The sequence below is a fragment of the Aptenodytes forsteri genome, unplaced genomic scaffold, assembly GCF_000699145.1.
Source record: "Aptenodytes forsteri isolate BGI_AS27 unplaced genomic scaffold, ASM69914v1 Scaffold136, whole genome shotgun sequence".
Lineage (NCBI taxonomy): Eukaryota > Metazoa > Chordata > Aves > Sphenisciformes > Spheniscidae > Aptenodytes > Aptenodytes forsteri.
In genome coordinates this window covers 1838888-1857929 of record NW_008796111.1, presented here as the reverse complement: position 1 = coordinate 1857929, position 19042 = coordinate 1838888, and the positions used below count along the sequence as shown (strand labels likewise).

Sequence of the window (19042 nt, the reverse complement as noted above, 5' to 3'; positions counted from 1 at the left end):
AAATAATGTAAATTGTGGAAGAGTAAGGTGTGGGATAGCTACAAGACCTCTTTATCAGAAACCTTAAAAAGGCCATGTTTGCACTACTTTCTTGACGCCAGCATAATCTGAGAGATGTAGAGGTTGTATATTTGAAGCAGAGCAGAAGCTGCCTCGTTGTCTGGAGTACAACGCCAGCACAGCACACCATGTTTCTTCCTGATCTGAGCCCTCCGGGAGGAGGAGAGGTCCGTGATGTTACCCATGTCATCTTTGTATTCTCCCCAGCTGTGAAATTGCCTGAAATAAGGATTTGTCTATATGCAAATATGTACTGGCTTAGTACACGTCTTCCCTTTCTGCAGAACACGTACATCCTCTTTTTGAGTGAATGATGTTATAGTGGTTTAAGGGCAATGTATATTGCTGGAAGTTAGGCTTTTATTCTGTGTAGTTTGAGTCTTGGTTTGTTTTGTTTTGTTTTTTTCAGTTGCCCTTAACCACTTTTTCTTAGTTCCTGGAGCATGGGGCTTTGAAGTTCTTTACTATTTTTGTAACTTTAGACTATTGCCCTTTTGCTGTTCTCCCCCCAGTGCCTCTTTGACTAATACTGACATAACTTAAACTGAAGCCTAGTCTGGTTTGGCTGAATGGGTTTAAAATAGTACCTTATGCTAAACCAGAGCAAATACACAGATACGCAAACCCAGTGTGTCCTATTCCATGCATATTACCTGCTGTTTTAACTTGCTTCTTGCTAGGGTTTTGCAGATTGCCTCCTCTAACATGGCTTCTAATTCTCCCCTTCAAAATACAGTTAAAGCAGTTTTGTTAGCAAGTAGCAGCTTCTGTGTACACAACTGTTTTGTTCAATGCTGGAAGAATTTCTCCTGATGCTGATCTAATTTACTGTCAGAGCCAGATATGCCACAAAGCAGAAAGTGGTATTTGCTTAAAAGCAACATATTCATAAACTAGGCTTTGTAGTAGTTTTGTTATTTTTCTACTCTGTGCATCTAAGGAAGTGGGCTTATATTGCTTTGATAACATTTGATGATAGCTCTAGAAACTGAAAGTCACAAGACCAAATCTTTGGCAGATAAAAAGAAGCATCACTTCTGTCAGAAACTTTAATTGTGGCAGCTAAGCATCTGACCCAAATCTATTGCTGTGTACAGTTTTTTGGAAAATGTTGTAAATCTAACCTTTGTACTGAAAATGTACAAACTTATTCTCTATTTTCCATGTAAAACATAATGGAACCTGATGCCAAATAAGTCAGGCTGATATTAAAGATCTTATTTACACTGTGTTTCTGTCAGGATAATTATTCAGTGTATCATAGTTTAAAAAATATTTTTCAAGTCTTGTAGAAACATTAACTTCTGAAATGCTGTGTGGAATGGATGATTATGGAATTTGAGTGTTGTTGAAGTAACCAAATTTTAAAAAATAAGGTAATTTTGAGTTAAATCTGCAGACAGTAATAAGCTGGCTTGGATAATTAATTTGGATTTAGAGTTGCTTAATTTCTCTTGGCATTTGCAAATCCCAAACTGACTTGTGGAATGTTCTTGATTGAAAAAGATGTTATTGAAAACATGTGTGACTGTTTTTGAGGGCAATGATATTTGAAGAACAAAGTAGCATCTGTATATAAATGGAGGTAGACAAGAAAACTTAACTGTAAATATAGCTAATGTCAATTTTTGTGGCATCTTTGTTTTAGAACAAAACAGGCTATAGGGGAAGTAAAATCTGTTCTGTAAAAAGATTGTTAGCTGTTCTAAATGATATTTTAAATTTGCAACACTGACAAAGCTTGAGTATAAATATATTTTTCAGACTAAAATCAGAATTATTAATTAGGAGTAGACCTCAAATTCATGGAACTTCTATTAACTCTTCAGAGTAAAATAAAGTACTGGCAAGAATACCGGCTATAGGGGAAGTAAAATCTGTTCTGTAAAAAGATTGTTAGCTGTTCTAAATGATATTTTAAATTTGCAACACTGACAAAGCTTGAGTATAAATATATTTTTCAGACTAAAATCAGAATTATTAATTAGGAGTAGACCTCAAATTCATGGAACTTCTATTAACTCTTCAGAGTAAAATAAAGTACTGGCAAGAATAACCATTTCCTATCCTTTGTCTAAGTATGTCTTCATATTAGAAAATTGTATTCAGTAGAATTGCCAGGACTTCTGAAATGAAACTGATTCAGAAATGAGGAATGAAGAATGGTACTGAATCTGTCTCGTGTTAAAAGACAGATTTCCATTGATTTAAAAAGCTGTGTTGCTACAAAAATGTCTAACTGTGGTAATGGAAAATATTAATAACACTTTCTTTATGGTGATAGGCACTTTGGAAATTATTTTTAGTTATCTCTATGTTCAACGAGACGAAACTATTTTTTTGATTCATTGCAGGACCAGTTTGACAACTTAGAAAAACACACGCAATGGGGTATTGATGTTCTGGAAAAATACATCAAGTTTGTAAAAGAAAGAACAGAGATTGAACTCAGCTATGCAAAGCAGCTTAGGTAAGTTGATACATAAAGTCCTGGACTTTGAGTTGCATCTGTTCAGAGCCTGTAATCATCTGTAAGTTTACTGTTTCAGTGGTGGTAATTTGTTTGGTTAATAATAATGGCTTTTAGAGAATAGCTTTAATTTAGAGAATGGAAAGCTAAAGTCAATTTACGATACTGCTTTATTGTCTCTGCTAAAAATCATATGCTTTGCAAAAAGAAAGGTTATTTAGGTGACTGAGTAGCATACTAGGGCTTACTCACGATTTATGCATGATTAATGGCTCAGGCTTTGAGGATAGCATTGTAATGTTTTCCATGAAATTAGGACTGCTGCGCGTAAATGCTGAAGGGTTTAAGAATTCAGCAGAATAATGATCATTTGTTGTAAGGCAAAGTTTAGGGTTTCTTTTCATAAGACAGGCTCTTTTTGAACGTGTGTTGGAGAAACTGCAGGTCAGAAAGTCAGTCTCAGCCCTTGGAAATTTCATCTGTGTAGTTAGCCAGGTTGCAGCCTGAGATTTGAATTTTGAGTGTCTTATAATCTTGCCACTGTTCTTGTGATGTGTCTCCTGAACAGAGCAGAGATTCTGTGAATTTATCTGAAGTAGCTAAATTACTGGAAATTCCTGCTAGGTACTTTCTACATGTCTGCTTCGACCATCAGGTTGTAGTTAGAGAGACGAGTGTATGTGAACCAGACCCAGAAAACATATTCCTTGAGGTCAGATCCAGTGTAAATGGGGAAGAGGTACTAAGAACCCTCCCACAATGAGTAGCTCTTACCCTGCTTTTCCCAGTAACATAGAAAAAATGAGAGGTGAACAGGGGTTAGAAGGGAATACAATACACAGGCAGTCCTTCTGCGGCCGAGAGAGGCTGTGGTGCAATATCGTTGGCAGCCACTAGTGTCTGGAGTGATAAACTGGAAGTGATGGAGCTAACCAGGGAGGGGAGTACAGGACTAATCCTTCCTAACCCCTCCAGTAAATCCATACCTTTTTTTTTCCATGACTATAATACATGTTAGAACCCCTTCCATCTTCTCAGTATTTATAGAGATTGAGATCTGAGGTTCTAGTTGATCTGTATATATCTAAAGCACAATGTCTATTAAAAAAAAAAAAAAATCGCCCAGAATCTTTGATGCTTGTGTTAGATTGGATTTGAGATGCACAATGGCCTGTTATTTACAAGGAGCTGTTAGTTGATAAAACCCCTGTCTGTATAGTTATGTGCTTTCTCAGGGGAATGCCACAAGGATTCCCCAGGGTTTCTGCTATAGACAAGGAGGAAGTAGAAAATGAGTTGTGCAGGAACAAATTGCTCGCATCCCACGGAGATGAGAAGAGATTGAATTACAGAGGTGAAATGAGCTGGAAGAAGGAGTATGACTGGACTGGGAAACCCCAGCAGAGTATCTGTGTGAGCAGACCTGTCTTATGAAGAATTACACACTAGACTAGACTAGAAATAAGTTAATTTCTTAGGATGACAAATTTCAGGTGTAAAGAGCGTAATTATGAAAATAAACACACAAACAAAATGTTTAAGGAAAGTGGGAGATAGTCACAGGTAAAACTGTCTCGAAACTGAACTCATGAGTTTTATTTCTTATTCTGTCCTAGACTTCCAAAACAAACTTGGTCAATTTGTTTCTTCTCTCTGTATTTTAATTCCCCATGCATAGCTGCATTTGTCTCCCTGACCCATGGGTATGATTTGAGGATAAATACATTCATCCCTGAGGACTCTTAAACACAATGCTGTTTGGAGTCATCTAAGAAGTTAGAGATATAAAAGAAAAAACAAAAATGTAGACTTGTCAAATGTTGAGCTAAAACAGTGCTGGACATTAAAAAAAAAAATCATGCATCTGCTTTTAATAAGTCTCCTCAAGCCTGATGCAAACCTGTCTTATATCACATCCATGTGGTGTAAAAGGGCTGCAGCAATCACTGCATGTCATAACATGCAGACATACTATTAAAAAGGGACAAGTTAACACAAGATACTCCTGTGGATTTAACTCAAAGTTTTATTTATAGTGTAAGTAAAGCTGCTGAACTTTTTCTTCTTTCGTGAAACTTGTGTTTTCTGCTTGGTCTCTGGGTTCCCTAGCTAGCTATTCTTCCTGTCTGACTATCTACATCTCAGCCTGGTCACCTGTTGAAGTTTAATTGTCTTCTATTTAAAAATGTTTCTTTCCTTCCTCTTCATAATTCTGCAGCTATATATGTAATATATGTTTTTGAAAGTGTTAAATTAGATCTACATACTTTCAGGATGCATCAAATTTATCTGGTTCCACCAGTGGAAGAAACTCCCCAGCGTCACATACCTTCTACATTGTGCCTGCACTGTTCAAGGCCTGCTTGTACCATGTACAGTCAGTCCCGGTTTGAGAGTCCAGTTCAGATTTGACATGATTGTTTTCTTTATAATTGTTGAGTCATTAAACTAGGCTGGGAAGGAAGGGATGCAGAAGTTATGGTAGAGCGTTCACTTGTTCCTGCGTTTTGTTTTGAACTTCTGTTGGATGTGACATGCTGGATGCTATGCGCTCAGTGCTGAAGTGCTGTTTCGTTCTTCTCCTTCCCTAGTCACTACTGACCTTACAGCACACACACTTTGAGCATCAAAAAGTGTGTCAAAAGCCTTGCCTAATGTGATGATGGATGGATAGATAGCCTTGAGGAAGACGTATTGGAAGAAAGAATGCTTAAGATATCAGGTTAATCTGAGAATCGGGAAGCTCTGATGGATGATAAATGTGAGAGAGAGCAAGATACCAAAGAAGTGGAAATAAGGGAGCAGAGAAACAAGCTGGAAAAGCGGAAAAAAATGATGCAGTGTGACAGGCAAATAGAAATGTGAATTGGAGACAGGTGCACAGGCTAGCACAGATTTTTTTCCAGAATTGCTATTTTACTGCTGATCTTTGTTCTTGTGTTTTAGTTCCCTCCAGTTAGCTCTGAAGGTGTCATTGCTTCATGAGCTTGAACCTGGGAAGCGCTGGTGTTCTGGTCGTGACACTGCATGATTGCACGCTGAATTTCAATGTGAGAGTCGTATTGATTCTTACTGGATTCAGTATCACTTCTGGATTCAGTATCGCTTCTGGGTTTTTTGTGTGTATCCTGGTTTAAAATCCTACGTATGTTTTTGATTAAAGAAAGAGGGGGGAAAAAAACCACAAAAACTCAAATCTATAGACTCTGTATTTTATGTGTTCTTTATAAAGTACATAGAAAATAACAAAATGTTTAACTTGGATGCTAATCCTTGTTACATGCTTTCAGAATCTTTTTTTCCATGAAAGCATACTGTCTGGATTTTTTTGCCCCAGCTCTGTAGCATTTCTACACTTTTAAAAGTTCATAAGAAGACAGTAGCTCTGTATGTCAGAATTAATTGGGCAGCGTGACAGTGCAGGGATGTGCATTTTGAGTGTGTGTGAAAATGCCTTATTAGTGGAGTCTTCTGTGCACATTTTCTTGTGGTTTTTCCTTTCCTCTTTAAGCAGGTGTCTGGAGTGAGGCATTCTCATCGTGTACGAAGAGTGCTGTAAGACTTACTGTAATCATGCAGAACAGCTTGCAGAATTCTTGCCATGCTGGTATTCTTTGGTTGAAGCTGCTGTACGCAGAACTAGAGAAAAGTTCATTGTTTCAGAGCATCCTCTTTTCAGAGAAGGCAGAGACTGGAAAGGAGATGCTCATTTGGATCCCTTCCAGTAGGGATACTTAAATTTTGAGAACACATGTTTGTCTGTGCGAATTTGCCAGGGTTCTGGCTACTACTCTGTTTGGGCAGATGCTTCTTAATTCCTTAAGGAGAACAAAAGGAATAAGAAATGTGAGACAAGAGGCCCTGCTGTCTTTCAGTTAGTAGTAAAACCAGCATGCAACAGGGAGTGGGTTACACCTCTGAAAAAAGCAGTTTCTTTTCAACAAAATGCATTCTGGGAGTCCTCCAAAGAGTTTGGCACAGATAGGTCAAGGAAACTTAGTAGTCCTTTGGACAACGATCCCTTCAATACCACTTGTATGTTATTCCTAATTGCTGAAACAACCTTGTAAAGCTAAAACAAATGGCTTCCATTTCGCAGTAGGGTAGCAGAGGCTGCAGGAAGGCATACAGTAATAGGGCTGAGTTTAGAATAGAGGAGATCCCAGTACTGCAGCACTGAAAAGGTCTTAAAATTGCTAAGTAGGATTTGTCAGCTCTCTGGTTTGCGTTGTTTACAAGATGCATGGTGTTGTATTGTGCTACAGTGCAATGTTGAGCTTCAAGTATCAGCAAGGTGTGTTCAATAAATCCTTGATGTGCTGCTGGCCTAGGGGCTTGGAGTCAGTGCTTTCAGGACAATGAAAGCTCTATACTAACTGTCAGATGTGCTAACACAGTTATGTTCAAATTTCTTATTCGAGATACGATCACTTGAAGAGCATATCAATATTTTAAAATTAAGTCATTGGTTGGATGTGGGGTAACGAGAGCTGCAAGCATCTGTGCTAATTGGGATAATAAAATTTCACATTTCTCCCAGCATCAGTTGATAATCATAAAATGATCCCACTTTTGTCATCTCGGTGCAACTTCCCAGAGCTTTATGAAGATTTTTCTCCTCCTTGGAAGCATCCTGCTAAAGGCAGGCAAATTTGCCTGGCCATGAGTGTCATCTGCAGCAAATCGCGCTTCAATGGGCTGGCTGACCTTTGGATATGGAGTAGCACCTTCTACTGGGTGGAGTTTGTAAAGCATGTCTGTGTGTCTAAGGACCAGTGTTTTTATTGTAAAAGGGTCTCTCCTTTAGATCAGGTGAAGGAGACTTGTGCAGCAACAGAACCAGAACTCAGGTGTATTGACTTCATGACCTTAATTTATTAACTTCTCAGGTTCAGAATCTGCTACTTTATTGTGGTTATAGAGACTGAAGCACTGTGCGGCCCATTCTTTGAGTGCTACTACAACGCAATCAAAGCCTAATTGCAGTCATACTTCTGAAAAGGTGTCTAGTCACTGCAAATAAAAACTGAAGCCCCACAGAATGTGTGTGCATGCAAAGATTATCCAGCTAATTTAAAGGAGGTTTTAAGTTTAATTTTTTATATATATGTATCTTTAATTTTAGGAATCTTTCAAAGAAATACCAACCCAAAAAGAACTCCAAAGAAGAGGAAGAATACAGGTATGTTCATGATCCGCTGCTGAGTGAGCATGCATTGATGGAGGAAGGGGAAATGTTTGGGTTACCAGCTAGGATTTGGCTTGTAAACCAAAGATTTTAAAGTCAAGTGTAAGAGTATAGAAATCATAGATGTAGAAACAGGCTTATATGGTAGATACCAAGGAGCGGATTTTCAAAGTTTGAATTTGGTCTGTAACTACTCAGTTCTCTTTGTGTGTTACGGTTTCTGGATGTCTGGTTTGGGGGTTTTTGTTTTGTTTTTTTAATGTACCTTAAAAACTTTAAGCCAGACTGTACGATCCTGGCTCTTTAAAGTGAATGACCAAACTCTTAACTGCTTTCAGCAGAAACATAAACAGTTGTTAATTTTAGCATGAAATTTAAGCAGTCTGCGTAAGTATTAAATTACTCAAATGGACTGACAACACAGATTAGTAACTTACTAAAGGGGTAATGTTATAACACCACAGAGAAACCAGTGGTTCTTGAAGAGTAAGGTGAATGATGTAGTTTGTACTCCCAGTATCCTGGGATGGATTGATGCATGACTTGCTGCTGTTGAAGGATGTTGCATGGCCTCAGCTGTCTGCTGTTGATTCGCGTATTCAGACTGCATCTCCCTGGTGGCAGGGGACTAATGTAGTGCAGATAGCGACTGCAGCGTCAAAGGCACAGCTCTTTCACTGAGTGACACTGCGGACATGGATACAGGTGATGATAGACCACATGTCGTTAAGAACATTCCTGCCCTTGATGAGATTAAAGATATTCTTTAAAGAGAACTTTCTAGAGGAGGAGCTTTCCAACAGACGGGCTGTAAGCCAGAGCAAGAACCTTTTCCTTAGAGCACTCTGACTGAAGTTTCTCAACGTCAGTGTTTTGTAATGCATCAGCTTTGCATGAAGGCATCGCAGAGTCTGACCCTGCAGCCTTGTATTGCGGGAGGCTGCTCTGCCTCTGGAGAGCCCAGCAGCAGACTCAAACCCTTGACCTTGAAATTTGAAACATTTCAAATGAGTTTGGATATGGGTCCAACTGTATGATTATATTAATTTAGACTTTTGGGTCAGACCCCCAGGCTGCTGTGCGCAGCTACTCTAGTGGCTCGTATTAACAGAGATAACAGCCTTTTCATTTTCTTTTTAATTTATTTTTAGTTAACATTGTTTGGGAATCAGTTATTTATACTATTGTTTCCTGAGATATTGATATTTACCCAAGAAAGCTTGCGTTACCAGCACGTCAGCTGTTTTGGTCTCTACCCCGGATTAGGAATAAATCTGCCTTTGGGTAACTTTACCATAAATGGGTATTTTGAGTTTATTACAACCTTTTTTGACACATCTTTCATTGCTGGAAAAGGATATTGGAGTTAAATGATTCATGTGATGTGGCACAGAAGTTCCTGTGTATCCTTTGCCCTTTTAAATATAGTGTTCACCTCAGTATAGTTTCCTCATGTCTCTAAACAATGTCTGGGGATTTGTCATGCGACCTTTGGGTGCCTCGGACACTGCTTTGAGACAGCCTGTCTAAAAATGATCTGTTTTCAAGCTTATCGTCAGTCTGTAGTTCTGTGGCTTTCATCCCGTCTTTTGCAACTGGGATTTCTCTCGAGGCACCACAGCTTGACTGTGAATGTGGCTGCTTGTATTGCACTATATTTTTAGTCTCTCTTTTTAGTTTCTTTTTTGTTTTTTTTTCTCTGATGCCTTTTTCATCTCTACTTGTACCACTTATCTCTATTTCCTCTAAATCTCTCCCGCTTTGCTTTGCTTTTTCACCCTTTAGGTGATGTTATCAGTGCAGACCGCTACCATTTAATATTAATAGTTTTTCTAGTATGTACAAGTGCAGTGCTTCAAAGCTGCTGTTTTCCAGCTGACCAGCACAGCCAGCTGGGGTATTTAAATGCAGCTCTGTTGGCGCTGTGCTGAATATGCTAGTGACATAATCTGCTGTTTGGAAATTGTGTGCACAGATGTTTGTTTCTTGCTTTTAATAATACATGGAATGTTGTATTGGAGATTATTTTATACGAAAAATAAACCTTGTGATGGAAGGTACTAAAAAATGTGGGTTGACAATGAACAGCTGGCTACTAAACTCACTATCATTTTTGAAAACTTTATAAACTATAGCTGATTTGAATCCAATTTACACTATGAAAAGTTTTGTTTTCTGTACTATGCAGCCAAAAAGTTGGTTGCTTAGGCAGGATTTTGCCAGGTAGAGTACACTAATGACTGTGCACTGAATTGTAGGACTTGAAAAAATGTAACTAGAAATGTTTGGTGAATAGAGATTAGAATAGTGAAGTCTCAGAGCTGTGCTGATAAAAAAAACCTGGCACTCTAAAACTGTGATATTTTAAGAGCCAATGTCAAACTGTCTAAATCGAGATTAATTTATCAGACAACTGTCAGTGTGTGTGGGATAGGCTTCCTTTTGAGAAATTCCTTCAAGTGAATCTGTGCTAAACCATATTCAGTCTCATGTAGCAATACTAAATGCTTAAGAAGGATACGATCTCCCTTTGCAGTGTGTCTTTCTGAAAAGAAAGGGACTAAAAGCAGAATGCGTTTTTGTCCTCTGCAGGTACACATCAACTAGAGCCTTCCTAGCCACTTTAAATGAAATGAATGACTATGCCGGACAGCATGAGGTCATTTCAGAGAACATGACCTCTCTTATCACTGGAGAGTTAACACGCTATGTGCAGGAGCTGAAACAAGAGAGGAAATCGGTAATTGATCATTTTTTTTTATTATTCACAATTAATTGCTATTTAAGACAGATAATTAGTGGTAGGGGAGTTCAATGTTAAGCAAAATTTACTTGTAGTTAATAAACGTGAGCTTTGCTAACGAACCAAGCGTTAAAAAAGTGGGTTACGTGCCCTGGCCAAGTCACTGAACCATTTGAATCAAATGTTATAAAATCAGACAGCAATGCCTTCAGGAGGATCCCTGCTAAATAAGGTCAGAGACCCATCTGCGCTTAAGGCTCTGTTAGCCAAAAGCTTGTTTAGGGAAGAGTCCAGGAGCACTGTGTAAAGCTTGAAATAAACAGAGAAACTGTATTACTGAGATGGATTGAAAGAATTATTAGGATCTCGGTTCATATTTTCCTGCTTCTCTGCCAGATCTGGTCAACAGAACTTTGTAAAAAATGATTGTAATGAGAAATATGGGGTCTGTCTTGTTTTGTGATGGTGGGGAATCTGGTTTTCAACCTGTTATCCCTCAATACTGGTAGAACCTAGGAGCTTTATGTTAGTACTTCATTTTAGCTAGTAGTTTAGGAACCTATGTGCCTGCTACAGTAAATGTTCAAAGCTGATTAATTTGCATGTCACCAGCTCTGAAAGGCATATAGTTGAGATGTGATTCTTCTTCCTTGCCTTGAACCCTTTTATCCCTGGGATGAGTGGGCATAAAATAGTGATTCTAAGTGTTATTGCTACAAATACTCATAACACAGGTATAAAATGACTAAGCAAAAGTGCAACAATGCAGGGGAGCATCAGGGCGCTATATTTCATTTCCAAACTGTTGGTCCATTATGGAAAGTGCAGAAGCGCTCTTGCTCAGTCCAGCAAAACTTATGCATTTATAAATAGTCCCACAAACCGTTAAGCATGTGTTGAAGTGTTGTGCAGGATCAGAGTCCTGGAAATTACCATCTTTTCCTAAGTACGGTATTAGGATAGTAAGTCTGTCAACAGGCATACCTTTAATTTGCAGAATGGTGTGTAATCTTTTGGGGACATAATATTTTTGGCAGCAACATGGAAGGATGTTTTACATATAGCTGTGATGAGAATGTTTTCTCAGCCACTTCTATGACCTTTTATTCAGCATGGACTCTGTACAATAAGCAAAGCAAAAAAAGCATTCTAGTAGGCATTTTTCTGTCACTTCTAATGTTTTTATCTAATTTTTCAATTATATGGGTGTATAAGGTGATTGGAATATCTATTAGACATTTTAAGTACGATGAAAGAGGACTTGCTATCTTTCTTGTAAAGAATGTGAGCAGTAACGGTGTTGCTTTTGTTTTGTAGAGTTTTGTAGTAAGTATGGCTCATAAGTAATGGGTGAATGACAGAAAAATTATTTTAATATTGGTCAAATGATAACAGCATGGGAACAGCAAAAAAACAACTGACTATTTATCTGCTGTTGCTGATAATTCTTAGCCTTTAACAGAAAACAGTTGTCAGTCATGGTTGGTTGTTTTGTTCTTGTAACATGAATATGAACTATATGAATTATGAATCCTTGTCTGAGTCCTGTAGATTTCTCATTTATGAGCAAATGGTGTTGAAAAGGAAACTGCTTCCGCCTTCAGGCGTTTTTCATACATAGCTTCTCTCACTTTGTACTGTAAAACACAAATGCGTCAGTCATATTGGGATCTACAGGAGGGGAAGGTGGTGGTTGTGTAAATATCACAGAGGGCTGATGCTTTGGCAAAACCTTTTATGATACGAATTGATGAATGGCTTGGTATTTCCAGAAATGATGCTGGCAGAGTTCTCATGCTCGCTGCTTGATACGTCATCAGCTGTTATGCTACAAGTTCATAGAATCAAAGACTCATTTAGATTGGAAAAGACCCTTAAGATCATCGAGTCCAACCATTAACCTAACACTACCAAGTCCACCAAGTTGCTATAAGCTGTGAGAAAAGATCACTTCTGGGGCTAGAGCCACACGTAGGAATTGGGAGACCCACATTCTTGTCCACAGAGTCTTGTGTCATTTGGATTAAGTCATTCAGGTGTCCAAACACCTGTAAAATGGTACAAATTTCTAGTGATTTCAGTATGACTCAGATAGGTAAGCACCCTTGCTCTTTTTGTTGTAATTTCCCACCTGGAAGATGGAAATGATACACAGAGGTGTCATACGGATAAATGTGTGAAACATTAACTTAGGTACAGCAGAAAGTGGTCAGGCAAATATATCGGACAAGAGCTTCTGCTTCCAAAGGAAACCCCTTCGATATGCAATAGGAATTGTGCATTTAATAGGGTCATGGGGGATGAGGGTGGTGATCTTTAAACACGTGGGGTCTGATGCCTGCATTACCCGGTTTTCGTGCTCATTTAGCTCTATTGATTAAAGTAGAATTACACCTAGCAGATGATTGGGGTCGCACAATAATACATCACACTTCTTTGGTTTTCTTTGACAAGTAGAAGCCTGTAGGCAGCGCAGAACCTGATAGTATGTAAAGCCTTACACTGGTTTTATGCTGGATAAAATTCATTTGGCATGCAATTTTTACGTATGTTGGATTTGTCTGACTACTGTGAAAGGTATACTTGATGGCTGCCTGTGTCGTGTTCTTCCATATAAGATAGTTGCTAATGGTGAAAACAAGGGAAGAAGCAGCTAATCAAAAACAGGCAGGACAGTCTGGAGGTTGGACAAGTGGGATAATTTGCAAATTCACAGTGGTTTGGCACTGTTCAAAAGACAGGATACCTCCTCTTTCCTCTGGCCTGGTTTGGAGCTTGGGAGAGTTCTGGGTTACCTTTATGTTTTTTTACAGATCATGTGCTTTGTTGCATGATGGCTTTTGATCATCAGCAAGTGGTAAGAAAAATCAGGCAAAGACTCTTTTTGTGAAACTTGAGTATCTTTAGCAACAAAGGTCAATCAGTGCATTAAACTATCGTATTACGCATTCCTCTTCCATAGGCTAGCCCTCATTGATGTTATCACTGTACCAGTTGAGTTGTTTTGCCCTCACAGTCACTGAAGTTATGCCTACACCCTGCCTGCTTTTCACACACAGTGCGCGCGCGTGTGGGAGGGAGAACTTCTTGTGCTGTTTCAGTTCTTCCCAGCTGCGTAATGAAGTGAAACTCTTTAGAGTACAGTTCCTCACTTCAACTTCTTCTTGTATTCTCTTGATCTTAGTGTGTCCATGCTCTCATGTGAGTAATTCTCATCTTTAGCCAGGATCTTGCTACCTGCTTCAAAGCTGCAATGTCAGTTCTATGCTATGTGTGAAGGTCATGCTCTATCCACCTTCCTTTTAAGATTATTGCATGTGATTGAATTCCCCTTCACTGTACAAAGATCTCCATCCCCAAGCCACACAAATTACTTGGGGATCGCCTCTCAGAGTGGTTCAGGGAAAGAACTTGCTTCCATGGTCATTCTTCGTGCCACTTCAATTTCACAAAACCTGAATTTGGGGTAGCAGTGGAAGGTGTCAAGTTTGAGCTGGGGGCCCTGCAGTATGACAAAATTGGGTCTTATTCTTGCTTGTCTGTGACAAAAGAAAAGGAGATGATCCCAGCAATGTCAAGAGGGGTGTTTGGGCTTTACTTCACGAGCATTAACAGGTAATACATTTCCAGGTTGGGAATGTGATCAAGAGTTCTTCTATTCCCACCCATTGCGACTGTTGCTGGTTGTGATGGTGGCTCCTAAGCAGACCAGTTATTCTCCATATGAGAGAAAGATCACCAGCATTTTGATTGCTTGGGTGAGGGAATCTGCTCATCCACATTGCTGCGCCTGCCAAGTTACTGAGCATGCTTTGTTCTATTAAAAAAAAAAAACAAACAAACAACAACAAAAAAACCAAAGCAAACATCTAGACACTGGGGGTTTTTTGCTACCCTCTTTTTGGGTGACACCTAAGAGGACTTCTGAGCAAACCTGTAGCCAGTGTGGCCCGAGCATTGACAATTTCTTTTTTTTTTTTTTTTTTTTTTTTCCCTTGAAGCTTCACAGGAGATAGCTTGGTTTAGGTATTCTCTCAACTATGGCTGAGGAAAACCCTCAGTACTGTAGTTTGTCTGGATAGAAATTCAGGAATTAATTCCTGGGACAATTCTGACTTAGATCTGTGGTCACAAACTAGGTCTGACTCACGGTCTCCTCTGGCAGCAGCTGCTCTGTGTAGCCGTTGCTCATGTCAGCTTTGCTAAAAATGTATTTGGGAGTCATGAACTATCCCCCTCTTATTACCGCTGTTGCTTTCACCTCTACCTCCACCTCCCCTTGGGAGTAGGCTGGCTCCATACAATCAAGCATGAAAGTCAAGTACAAGCCAAGAGCTTTGCTGCAGACTGAACTGGTGCAGCACTGGGATTCTGTGGTTGGGAGAGAATTTACCTGATGTCAATACGTTCCATTTTGTGTCTGGATAGAAGGGGAATGGGGAATGAATGCATCCTTATGGGTACCGTGAGGGCAAAAATGGTCTGGTTCTTTATGGTGGAGTGTGTGCGCCCTCCCTGTGTGTATTCATCCAGGGGGTGTACATGTCTGAGAACTTTCTGTTTCTTGTAGACTCTCAGGTGTTGATGAAAAGTAAATAATTAGAGGAATTCTGCCACGTTCATTCATTCTGAATAGTGCCCTGTTCTGCAAATAGTCCTGTGGTTTTCAACAGGATTTCTCACGGCGTAATGCACCGTGCAAGCATGAGACAGGATGGCAGAATACGACCCTGTCAAGTGCACAATGGATTTTTCCGTGTTGCATTTTGGATGTGCCTCAAGGTCTCTTGTGTGTTTGGAGCACAGCTGTGCTTTGTGCTGCAGAGGTACAAAGAGACATTGCTGCCTTCCAGAAATTACAAACTAATGGCAAAGCGGGTAGTAGGAATAGGAAAAGAGAGACAGTGAAAGGAGGTGATTTGCCAAACTTCAAACTTCAGGTTGGTGAGATTTAAAATGAGCTTTCCCCAGCTCTTGTTCTGTGACTAACCCACTTCCAGCTTACTGCTCCATGAATGGAGTTAGAAGTATTTAGCTTTAATCTAAGTATAAGGGTATAAAAATCAAACATTAATAAATAGCTATGTTGCCAGGTAGAAACTTTGCAGGAGCTATTTATGAACAGAAAGAAAACTGGGCGTTTATGGGAGATTTTGTTGTGCTTGATAAATATACTGCACAACGATCCAACTCTACGTATTCATCCTCTCTTTCTTACAAGATATTTCAGCTGTATTTCATTAAGCTAAATTGTACCGGTAGAGTGTTAAGTAGTAGCTATAAGAAATGAAAGAATGCAGAAAATTGTTTAGGAAAGATCATAATAAATTCTGTATATTCTTACTGAGTGTTTGTTGGTTTTCCCCAAACTATGACACAAATTTAATGAAACTGTGTTAAACATTTGTACGTATCATCTAATGGTGCTGTGAAAGACTGTTCTGGGGTGGAAAAGGCAAGTGCTTATTACGAAAGTTTCCAAAAACATTTTTGTGTGGGGAAACTAATAATAATATCCCATCCAGCTGAAAGGTATAATGTGCACTTTGGATTTAGCAGGGTTAAAGTTGAGACCACTGGACTTAATTTCCTGCTCTTCCCAGTTTTGAATGGGTACATTGAACTATGAAATAATGGTTCAAATAAATAAATTGGCTTCTGTTTACTACATGAAGGATTCTGATTGGGAAACAAAATATGGTTACAAACAAACGTAGTTACATTTTCTGTGAATTAGCCTGAATATTGCACTGCAGAGCAACAGCCTGTTAGAGGGATGAGATGAGAGATGTCTTCTATCGACAGTAACACTTCCTGCTCAGTGCATGACTCTGAAATGCCTGAGGGCGAGAGAGGTTGAGCATCAGGCATGTGTGTATTTTTCCCTTTGTGCTCTATCCGGACAGCTGCAGAGATCGGCCTAAAATGAAAGAGCAACATAAAGCCATACTAGTAGAGCATTCCTCAACTGTGTGCGAATACTCTTTATCCAAGGTGTGAGGTACATGATACATGTGGGCATGTTTACCTGGCATTTTAGTTAACATTCAGTATTCTATATATCTGATGCAGGTCTTAATACTCGTATGTGGGAATACGCACACATGAAGGCTGTATGGAAACAGCTAAAAGGTTGCAGCTATTTAAAGAAATAAGTATTTCTTTGCCTGTTGAGGCATTAACTTGTACATCATCTAGTTTTCTTATCACTGCAAGAGTTGTACGAGACTGTCACAGACCATTTCTGTGGAGGGAGGAGACATGCTGTTGAGGTGGCATCTCTTGGTTTGTGGATCAGTGGAAGAGAAGCTTTGTGAGAAGACTGGGAACTAGAAGGCGTGGAAGCTAGAGTAGCATGCTCCTTTATTTTCATTGAAGGATTTAAAAACACAAACATCTTTTCATACCTTAGTTTTTGGTAGTAATGTTGGATCTCCCTTTGAAAAGCCCATAGGATTGCTCTCATAGAGCACTTTGGCACAGCTGGGCTTTTAAGGACATGATTAGCCCCTGAGGATGGATTGGAGAGTGGAGTACATGATCTCCAAACAACCTGTCATACCTGTGTTTGTGCTCACTGAATCCAGGGCCTTCTGGCCTGCTGCCGTGAAGCCAGATGGTTCAGCAGGACCGCTCGAAGAGTTGGCCAGTGTAGCAGAGTGCTCTCGAGGATCCCTGTAGCTTTGCTCCCGTGGAGTTGTCCTGCTAAGCTGTAGGAGTGCAGTGCTGCTCTGCTGAGAGAGGAGCACAATGCGTGGTTGGCTCTGTGCCTGAGAAGAAGTTACTCGGTTCTGAGTTATGATTCCCAGTATAAGGACTTAATCTGTCATACGTAGTGTGAAATGGCAAGTTACCATAAATATTACTGCCACAGTGGCTTTTAGGTTTATGCTGATCACCATCATTCTGTTGTCACGTCTCCCAGTAGGCATGAGCAGCTAGTTCTGGTTGTCTTGTGCAGCTGATCTGGCCTTTGTCTGAAGCCTGAGAAACTTTGGTCTTAGTGGTTTGTAACTGGAATTCCTTTGGAATGCACCACTTCAGGAGGAGACAATTCAAGTTGAATTAACATCAACCTTGAACAGATACTCCTATAACCTGTTTCAGGTTTGACCTAGTTGATAGGTACATGTTAAGAATAACGTTCACATGGAAGGCTGTGAAGGAGAACAGGGTTATGCCACAATATTAAGAAGTGGCACTGATGAACGTGTGTGAAGATAGTCATGTGTTTCATGTCAACGTTCACAGGACTGTCTTATGCTACTCTTACTACAAATGAGAGCGATAAGACCTCAAGAGCATGTTGCTATTCTTGGAAACAAAGATTTCTTCTGAGGACGCTGTTTCCTGTCTTTGCAGCCAGGAAAAGAAAAACATTTGACAAGGCTTTTTGCAAATTGAGTTGACAAAATTGAGTAAAAAATAATGTTCTCTAATTTCCGTCTCTGGTATGCTTTAATCACTGGCCATTATTTTAGGAATCGCTTGTAACAAAAATGGAGATAGAGTTTGAATTGGAGGAGGAAGCAGTACATTGCCAGGACTGTGTTTATACTGACTATCAATATGGTCTGAGTGCGCCAGTTAGAGAAGTCAAAGGCAACTGTTTTTTCAGTGTGTTAACTATCTAGTTTGAAAACAGAAAAAAGAATGAAGCAGCCTTGTCATATATCTCTTTTTTGAAAACTCTTAAATAGGATGTTGTCAAATGAACCATATGCTACGCATATAAATTAACTAAGATTATTTTTCTGGCTGTTTCTAACATAAACAGACTGTAGATGTGTAAATCTTAAATTTAACCATGCAATCAATTGCTGTTTACTAACTTAAGAAAAAAAAGGCTGTCTTGTTATAGCCTTTCTTAAAATGTTTCACATGCTCAGTTTTTGATACAGCATAAGCAGCCCTCTTGTCATAAGATGCTTTTAACTACATCTTGCTTTTCTACTACTCCTCTCAGAAGGTCAGAAAGAAGATAAGAGGCATCTTCTAACAAGCTTTTGTTGTCTGCTGTGTGGCTATGTAAACCCTCTTGCATACCAAGAAAGTTTTGCAACAATATCCCACTGCTACTTATTGTGATAGTGTTGGCAGTAACAGGCGCTGTATTGTAGGTAGCTCGCTGGCTGCTCCCAGTGTTTTGATCAACATGGGTGAAATCTGAGCCTAACAAAAGTCAATGAGAATTTTGTCCTTGATTGCGCAGCAGCCAGGATTTCTCCCCAGCTGTTACAAACGCAGTTAGCATGGTAATGAGGGGAACACACCGTTTGGTATGACTTGATTTAAAAAGGGAAAAACTCACGCGTACAGTGTGTGTTTATGTGGATTTCCTGCTCTTCATAAAACTCTTCTTCCTTTACTGTAGCTTAGTATTCCTTGAGCTGGGAGTTTTTGGGATATAATGAATGCTTTTTAAATTGTTTATCTAATCCACAGTCTTCATATAAGCAACTAAATACTGTGCTGAAAATCTCTCAACTCTTAACAACTCTCGTGAGATCACCTAAAAACTAGATTATTGGGTCTTATCCTGTGAGCATAGAATGGATGGAGATGTCCAGTCCAAACATGG

General features: G+C 39.4%; 1 protein-coding gene across 2 annotated transcripts in view; it reads left to right on the top strand.

Annotated features, from left to right (window-relative positions):
• The window catches only part of FNBP1 (formin binding protein 1), a 94604-nt gene that overhangs the window by 19921 nt on the left and 55641 nt on the right, over positions 1-19042 (top strand). For both annotated transcript variants that reach the window (XM_009286924.2, XM_009286929.2), the window contains exons 2-4: positions 2415-2530; positions 7656-7712; positions 10311-10458. In XM_009286924.2, the coding sequence (XP_009285199.1) occupies positions 2415-2530; positions 7656-7712; positions 10311-10458 (321 nt within the window). The remainder of the gene's footprint in view (positions 1-2414; positions 2531-7655; positions 7713-10310; positions 10459-19042) is intronic.